This window comes from Cyprinus carpio, chromosome B14, assembly GCF_018340385.1.
Source record: "Cyprinus carpio isolate SPL01 chromosome B14, ASM1834038v1, whole genome shotgun sequence".
NCBI classification, from domain to species: domain Eukaryota; kingdom Metazoa; phylum Chordata; class Actinopteri; order Cypriniformes; family Cyprinidae; genus Cyprinus; species Cyprinus carpio.
In genome coordinates this window covers 1,702,906-1,711,915 of record NC_056610.1, presented here as the reverse complement: position 1 = coordinate 1,711,915, position 9,010 = coordinate 1,702,906, and the positions used below count along the sequence as shown (strand labels likewise).

At 39.9% G+C, this 9,010-nt stretch overlaps 1 protein-coding gene across 1 annotated transcript in view; it reads right to left on the bottom strand.

Moving 5' to 3' along the window:
* Positions 1 to 9,010, bottom strand: part of si:zfos-2326c3.2 (mitogen-activated protein kinase kinase kinase kinase 4) — a 49,958-nt gene that overhangs the window by 28,592 nt on the left and 12,356 nt on the right. The window contains 12 exon segments of the mRNA XM_042737704.1: positions 1 to 58; positions 377 to 421; positions 1,183 to 1,296; positions 2,199 to 2,385; positions 3,428 to 3,500; positions 3,611 to 3,786; positions 4,106 to 4,181; positions 4,263 to 4,317; positions 4,387 to 4,517; positions 5,790 to 5,880; positions 7,616 to 7,726; positions 8,361 to 8,486. The exon segment at positions 1 to 58 is cut by the window's left edge and continues 215 nt beyond it. Coding sequence (XP_042593638.1) covers positions 1 to 58; positions 377 to 421; positions 1,183 to 1,296; positions 2,199 to 2,385; positions 3,428 to 3,500; positions 3,611 to 3,786; positions 4,106 to 4,181; positions 4,263 to 4,317; positions 4,387 to 4,517; positions 5,790 to 5,880; positions 7,616 to 7,726; positions 8,361 to 8,486 — 1,243 coding nt within the window.

The following is a 9,010-nucleotide window of genomic DNA, read 5'->3' as shown; positions in this document are numbered from 1 at the left end:
AGCTGGTGTGTTTTACCCCGTCGTGCCGTGCGTCTCGAGCCTGGTCTCTCCGGTCCTGCTGGACATCAGCACAGCGTCAGCACCAGACAGACCCTGACCGCCTCCACAATCACATCACCGAGGACGCTCCTTCAACTAGTGCTGGAGCCTATTTATATTCACCTCACTGCACCCTCACTAATATATAACATTTTATATATTCTGTATATATATATATTATCTGTGCCGTCCATTGCTATGGTGCAAATAACACTTCCTTTATAATCACTCAAATAGCTGTCACTCGGTTAATCAAGATCTCACACAGTTATGTGATTATCAGTTAACTTCTCAACGCTTCTAACTTGTTCTTGACCTGCTCAGTGAACAGACTCACCGCTGCTGATTCAGGATCAGTCCGGTGCTGTTCACCGTCTCTGGGCTGAAACACACACACAAGCAGATCATTACACCAGCGCCGGGGACACACAAACTAATCACGATAAACATGCTGAATTATCATCTCTTCTGGAAGACCATGAATATAAGCCACACCTGGTCAAAACTGCACTGCTGAGAGAAACACTGATCATTTGCACCAGTATCAGTCACATTTCATTATTATTCATTACAGGTATATATATCATTTAAAAATTACATAAATTAACACTAAATAAACATCATACATGTATTTTAGTCCCTCTCAATCCACAGAAACACTTTAATGTTAACTGTATATAGCACAAGAATGAACAATATAAGTGCAAAATAAACTAATTATAGTAGCATTCATATAAACACTTATTAAAAACTCCAAACCTAAACAAATTTAACCCTGTAAGGCCCACTGTTATAATATTACAGCATCAGTTTTAGCTTGTCTAAAATAAAGTTTCTTATATTTTATTCATTTTTTCTCTAAGACCACATTTACACAACTAATAGGTCCTATTCTTCAGCCTTGCAATGCTATCGGATGCTAGATTTTAAACAGGCCTATCTACCTGGCCTTACACTCACAACACCTGCGGACTTCTCTTGAAGCACATCATCTTGTCTTACTGGACCGGACTATTTTCTGTGATTAGTAATATTTCTAGAATAGGGTAGAATAGGCTGTGTGCGATAAGAAATATAGACAAGAATGTGTGTGAGTGTTTGAAAAAAAGGTGCTAACTGCTAACTGAAGTGGTGAACTCTAACCTGTTTCTTGTGGTTTCTTCTGGTTTTCTCGGTAAGGTCAGTCTCTTCCTGCCATATCATCTCCTGCAGCTCCGGCCACTGGAGTCCGGTCTGGTGTAGGAGCCGTTCCTGCTGCTACACACACACACACACACACACACACACACACACACACTGTTCATCTGCTCTGCTGTACACACCACAGCCGTTCAGACGGAGAACCACACTCTTCTGCAGCTTCTCCTCACTCACCCTAACATGATTTAACTCCACTGCTTCAACAATTTGTAAATACATTGTTAGTTTTGTAAAGAGATTCATAAGTTGGCACAGTTTTGATTCATCTACAGAAGTCAAGCACAAGCTTTCAGACCAAAAGCTTTGGAGAAACACATCCAGATACTGGAGTGACAGAGCACACATTTACACACACAGAATGAAAGAGCGATTCACTTTCCACTGAAACATGCAGCGACTGACCCGACACAACATCACCTGCAGAGCAAACAGACACTAAACCTGATAAAGCCGGGTACTGCAGAGTGAAACACAGAGCGTCAGTGAGACATCAGCACTCTTTAGATATACATGTGTCCCTGCAGCACAGAAGCAGTCATCAGTAGCACAGGTATATTTGTAGAAATAGACAACAATACACTGTATGAGTCAAAATGATAAATTTTTTTCTTTTATGCCAAAAACCATTAGGATATTAAGATCATGTTCCATGATGATGTTTAGTAAATTTCCTACCGTAAATATATTAAAACTTAATTTTTGATTAGTAATATGCATTGCTAAGAACTGCATTTGAACAACTTTAAAGATGATTTTCTCAATATTTAGATTTTTTTGCTCCCTCAGATTCCAGATTTTCAAATAGTTGTATCTCAGACAAATATTGTCCTCCTAACAAACCAGACATCAATGGAGAGATTATATAAGATAGCTTTCAGATAATGTTTAAATCTCAATTTCTAAAATTGCCCCTTATGACTGGTTTTGTGGTGCAGGGTCTGAAGAGGGTTGATCCGTACGTCTTCGAGGCGGCGGCGCTCCTCCTGCTGCTGCTGGATCCTCTTCTGTCTGTCGGCCAGCAGCTGTCTCTTGTAGTTGTCCTGGTTGTGTGTCTGCTGGAGCAGGTGTGTTTGTGTGTGTGTCTCCTGCTGCAGACGCAGGAACTCCCGTCTCAACATGGACTCTCCGGGAAGATTGACTATAGAGCTGTGTGAGCACAAACACGAGAGGCACGGTCAGTTCTCAAGCCATCTGCCACACGGAGACACGCTCGCTGACATCTGCTCGTCACACAGAGACAGGAGCGAGGCAGTCATGCTTACATAACACCTTCAGCTTCATTTTGATACACTGGTTTACTCTGATTTACCCTTCAGTCAGTGTGGCACAAACGTCATCGAGCTGCCTGCTGATCATAAACCAGCTTCACTCTCAGTGATGCACTGGTTCACTAATTCAGATCTCACCTCTCAGGTTAAACATGCAATCCAATCTGATTCAACGTCCCAATGCACTTTCCTGGTCTGATTATTATCAGTCCAACGTAGGGCTAAAACCATAAGTGACAACGTCGACAATAAAAAATAGTCAAGAAATATTTTTGTTGTCGAGTAGTAGTTTGATCTCATATGATTTCCTGTAAGAGCCTGCAACAAAGCGGTTTGACCAGAGTGTAGAGAGAGACACACACACACACACACACACACACAGCACCTGAAGCTGCTGAGTCGTGTTTGGATGAATATGTAAATATATGCTATGCTTTCCTCTCAATAATGTAATAAACACAACAGAAACTGACAGCGGTGAGAAAGCAGCAGTTCAGAAAGCATCTGATTACAGTGATGTGGATGTTTGTTCTGAACTCAAGTCCAGTCACGTAATGTTTGTTTATAAAGTACTTTATGCATTAATCAAGCAGCTTTACAGACAGAAAACCAGAGAGAGTGTCACTTTCAGTTAGGGTTACTTCTATAAATAATCGTTTGTTGCAGCCCTAGTCCAAAGGAAGACGTGACCGAACAGTCCTGAGCGGGGGGGGAGCACTTCCTGTTTTGTTGCTATCAAACCCTCTTCGTTTTCAAGCGCTCATGGCTAAGATGAAGTCCTGCCCTGCGTCTACAGAAGTGACATCAGTCATGACCTGTATTCTGTTGACTCTACAGTCTGAACTGAGAAAGAACGGGAAGTAAGCTGTTTCAAAGCCTCTATTAAGGTTTCATGTAGAGATTGGTGTAGTAACACATACCTGGGTTCACCTTCTTCTTCATTCATGGCATCTTCTTCATCCTCACTGCTCATGTTTTTTTATTCCGTCTTCTTTGTGTTTAATGAATATGTTTTGAGGCTAATTAGGCCAAACCAAGAACCATCTGAACATTTTAATGTTGATCCTCTCAAGCCACAGAACACCAGAGCGTCCGTTCATCACCTTTCTCCGGCCTCCTCTTCCTGGTCCTGTCCAGGTGGTCTTTGAGCGTGATGCGCACCTGTCGCTCGTTGGGAAGGTCTTTAATGAAGGAGTGGCGCAGGAGCGTCTCTGTGGACGGCCGGTGGAGGTAGTTCTTCACCAGACAGCTGTCTACAAACGTCTGAAACTTCTTAGACCTTCAGGAGCAGTGAAACACATTACTGTTAGCACACATTTCTCAATGTGACGTCACAGATGGCTGCCTGGAAGTATAACAGGGCTTCTTCAGAACACATCTTCAGCTTAACTGTCTGAAGTGTATGGCTTCATTTTTCTTACCTGTCTCACTTTACTTGTTGTTATCATAGAAGCATTTCAATGTTAAAGAGGTATGCATACGTCATCATGTTCGGTTTTCAACACGCGCTGTTGTATGTTGTTATATCATTAGGAAACTCTACACATAATAAACTCTGTGTGGCAGTGCTGGCTGTGATCACGGCATTCTCTTGTGGCTTTTTTGGCTTTAGTTTGGGGGGGGGGTTTGTTGGAGTGATGGATGTAGCTCTCATGGGATGCATGTCACACAAGGCTGCAGAGACACACAGGGATCATACACAAACACTGGATCATGTGTAGCTCTTACAGAGTGTTTCTGCGCATGTGAACTCACGTGGTGCTCCCTCGGCCATCTCTAAAGCGGTGATTCCCAGAGACCACACGTCGCTCTGAAACATGCGTTATCACAGTCACTGATGGGAAGATGTTCAATCACTGATGTAGAGCAGTCTACTCACCCTGTAGTCATACGTGGAGTCAGGGTTTTCATCGCACGCGATCACCTCCGGCGCCATCCAGTACGGCGTCCCGATGAAGGTGTTTCTCCTGCCTATCGTTCTGTCCAACTGAGCGCTCACGCCAAAATCCACTGGAAAAACACATAATCAACAGATATATCCCAGCATATGATACATATGATTCTTCTGTACATGCATATTGTTCTGTCTTTCAAAAACAACTTATGTATTATAGTGGATTCTCATTGTTGTGTAGTTTAAATATTAAAACAACAAATAAGACAAAATCAGAACGGATATACTAAAACTTTAAAGCTGCAGTCCGTAAGTTTTGCCTCTTTGTCGCCATCTCTGTTTGAAACCTGCAACTGCAGTTATTTACAGAATTATCTTCATTATGTGGGTTGTGCAGCGAGCGGATGAATCTAATGTTTTGTGGGGAATGTGTGGATACTGTTCTTCAGAATCACAGATTCTAGTCTATGTCTTGGAATTTATGACCCAAATAAACATTTTCACCGTATATTGTCATCTGAACGAGTAAGTAACCAGTCTGCCACGTTTGTTCTGACCAACTGAGGAAAAAACATCACAATGAATCACGCCTCAAGGGTGATTTAATCTAATGATTGATTAGCTCCTATCACATCAAACCAGATGCACATTTAAAACCGGAATATTCTACAATAAACCACATAATCCTTCCTGGATTACAATCCTTCATCAAAATGATAAATTTAATTATTCCATCTGCTGTGAGAAAAGGCTATAACCGATCCTCCTCCTGCAGGATCCTCACTTCTTCATGTTTAGTCGAGTACCCTCCAGTTCCTACCAGAACACTCAAACCACAAAACATTATTATAAGATAACTGTTGTGAATCAGGCTAAAGGTAGCAGATAGTTTTGAACACTGGCTGGTTATGTTCTTGCTCACATATTGATTTCGGATCAATTTTAACCAAAAAAATTTACGGACTGCAGCTTTAAAAACTATATGGAAACAGATTTTTTTTTTTAATATCTGCTTCAAAATATTAACAAAATGATGATAGCAAATCAGTGTTGCTTAAATAACAGTACTATGTACTCAAGAAGTGTAATGTATCTTATGCATAATTTTATGTAAGTGTAAAGTAGTTCAAAACTGACTTATATAAAGTGGGTCCTATTTTTATTTTTAAATTGATTGTGCAACATCTTTCATATAAGAAATAAAAAGCTGGCCTATAGAAAAATGAAAAGCACCATAGTAAAATAAAATAAGAAACAATAAGAATAAAGTAGCCAAAAGCAAGTCAGCATGGCATGTTTGAAGGGTGAGCCTGCACTGATTCTCAGAGAAACGTGCTCATGATCATATCTAGTATTACTCATACGCTGGTGATGGATGGAGCTCTTACCCAGTTTGATCTCAGCGTTCTCCGTCAGCAGCACGTTCTGTCCTTTAATATCTCGATGGATCACGTGATGAGAGTGCAGGTGTAACAGACCCTGAGAGAACAGCAGAAAACCACAGCTTAATACAAGTGGGTTTTGTTGTTGTTGTTTTGCAACATATCAACATATTCCACAATTTTGTTGATTCATCTTAACTTCTGGACCCAGAATATCCCTTTAATTTCTCATGTTTAATTTTGTAGAGGGAGTTTTTATTTGTAATGTCTTTTATTTGTGAATAGGTTTTTTATACGGTTAATGTAATAGCTTTATATTTCTGTTACACCAGATGATATTCCACAATTTTCAGCATGGATGAAATGCTGAAGAATGAAAGCATGATGTACAAAAACACTTCATGGACAGAATGCATTTCACAACACAAGCAGATCCTTTCATGAATGAAATGCGTGTCTCATTCACTGATTTCTGTGGATAATGTAGTGACATGCTCGGAGGTTTCACTGATCTGATGTTTTCTGTTATCCACATAAACTATAGTGTACTAAATGAAGTGCAGGCTTCGTCCAGACATGAAATACAACTGGTTTTAATCTTTCTGGGTATTATACACATTAAAACATAACTGCATTTTTTCGGTCTGACCATGAAGACAGCGTACACTCTGCACCATCATTTAGGATGGACTCAAAGACTACAGATCAACAAAGACCAGTAAACACAGGCAGAAGGGTGATCACTCAGGTCCTCTTCATTATGAAGAGTACAAACTAATTACGATCCTTATGCACCTTACTGGAACAATCATACTGGAGAAATATAATGACGTTATTTATTGAATGCGAATGTAACGGTATCAAAATCTCATGATATGATATTATTACGATATGTTACGATATGTATGATACGATAGTCCACGATACAGTATTTATTGAGATATTTAAAAATAAAAAAGTCAAATGAAGAATTAGAAATTTTGTTCATTTTACAGTTAAATTATTCTATCTAATGCACTTTGAGCTCAAAATGAAGAGATCCAGCCCATGTTTCGTAACTAATAAAACAGTGAATTGACTCTTAGCTGAAGTTTAAAGAGACTCAGCACTCTTTTTATTGGTGATATTCCGTCTCAGTATAAATTACACTCACACTGGGGTTTGAGGAAGACAAACTAACTACAATATAATAATAATAATAATAACAATGACAGTAATAGCCATATACTGTAAAACAGTTACACTGTAAAATAAATGAAAATGAATATTTCATGGGTATATTATTATTGCTTTACACTACAGCAGGGAAAGCACAACACTTCTTTCCTAATTTCTACACTTGAGAGAGATTTAGAATCAGGACTGTGTGTAAACCGCTAGCTGTCAGTAATTCATGCTGCACTTGAAGCTTTTATTTACCAGCTTCAGTGAAAACATTTATAAAAACTGACAGCACGTCAAATAAAGGAGCTGACTGCATTCCTTCAGTGTGAACGAACCATTCTGAGACAGAAAACACCGGATCAGCAGCTGATCGTCTGATCCAAGTGTGTGCTTCACGTTCAAACAGACTTGATGAAGAGATGAAGCAGATTGTGCTTTCGGTTTGAGATCGTTTGACAGACACTGTGCCAAAGCATAATAACCCAAAACACATGTATTTTAAAAACTACACTTGTTGCCCAGAAGACCTATGGTTTGATATCATCATGAGACATCATGAGATGTGATAATATCGAGACTATCGTGACACTGATGATCTGGTCAGACCCCTCTCACTGAAGATCCCTCACACAGGTAACAGTGTAAGGTGTGCAGTACTGCTGACTCACTCTCAGAACCTCTCTGCAGATGTAGGAGATCCAGTCCTCCTTCAGACAGCTCCCTTTGGTCTTCTTCAGCAGGTCTGTGACCGAGCCGGCGCCGCAGTACTCCATCACCAGCTGAAGAACACACACACACAGAACACAACACACTGAGCATCATGAGCTTCCTCTGCTCATTCATCTCTTTCTCCTCTCCCTGCGTGTCCAGAACAGGAATAATCATAAGAGGACTACAGTGTTTCATTAACACATTAACACATTTCAAAATTACATACTTTTCCAGACTCAAATTTCCAAACCTCTCAGTCGATTTCTAGATCGTATTTAACATAAATGGTTCATACAGCACTATTTCAGCTTTGTATTAGGTATTATAGTCAGGGTTTTTTTACATTGTTCTTCTCTAAGTGACTTTTGCATGCACACAAGAAACCTGTTTGTGCCCTCGAGAAACTATTCACATGCACATGGGAACATATAACATGCCTATGCGTTACAATTTCTGGTTTTATAACCTATTTCCTTTGTGCATCACTGCCATCTTACTATGAATAAAGTGAGAGCATGGATGCACATGAATTCATAGAGATCTACTTGCTCAAAACGTGTCTTTCCTTATGTTATTATCAAGGCCTAACGTCTAATTTAACACATCCTCTGTGGCGGTGGAGAAAGCTCTATGTATTCTTGCCTCACAGACATGAAAGGTGTATCTATAGAAGGTGAATGTCTCTCTCTCTCCCTCACTCACCCACAGCTGGTCGTCCTGACCCGCAGGACTCTTCTTCACAAACGCACCGTAGTACGTGGCTATGTTCCTGTGATGGGAGTGAGTCTTCAGCATGTTGATCTCCAGCTTGATTTCGTCCTCCTCGTCCTGCAGGAGACACGTGTGTGAGAGCACAGCACATCACCGCAGCAGAGTTGCCAAAGCATTTTCAGAGAAAGTTGCTAAAGGCAGGACACCGTGTTGCTTAAATGTTGCTAAATGATGTTGTGAAGTCATTGCGCGATGACATCATTATGCAATCACAACACACAACACAGAATACACAATCAGATCCCTCGAATCTCTGCCAAAATACGATTATGAATACGACTTGAAATGTTAATTCAGATTTGTTAGTAAAGCTCAAAAAATAAATACAATAATATTAAAATATAAATAATATATTTATTTTTACCTACAGCATTATTGAACATTTACACTTTATGTTTTCTTATTAACTGCAAATGAGCTTATTCTGTCTTCTGTTAAAACAGCAACAATATTTTTATGATCTTAATTATTTATTTTTTACACTTTATGTCAATCACGCTTCATTAATCAAAGGATGCAGAAATCGTGATGAGCAGTAGTTGCTCTCTGTGTATGTTCTCTGGGTGCACAGCTCTGACTGA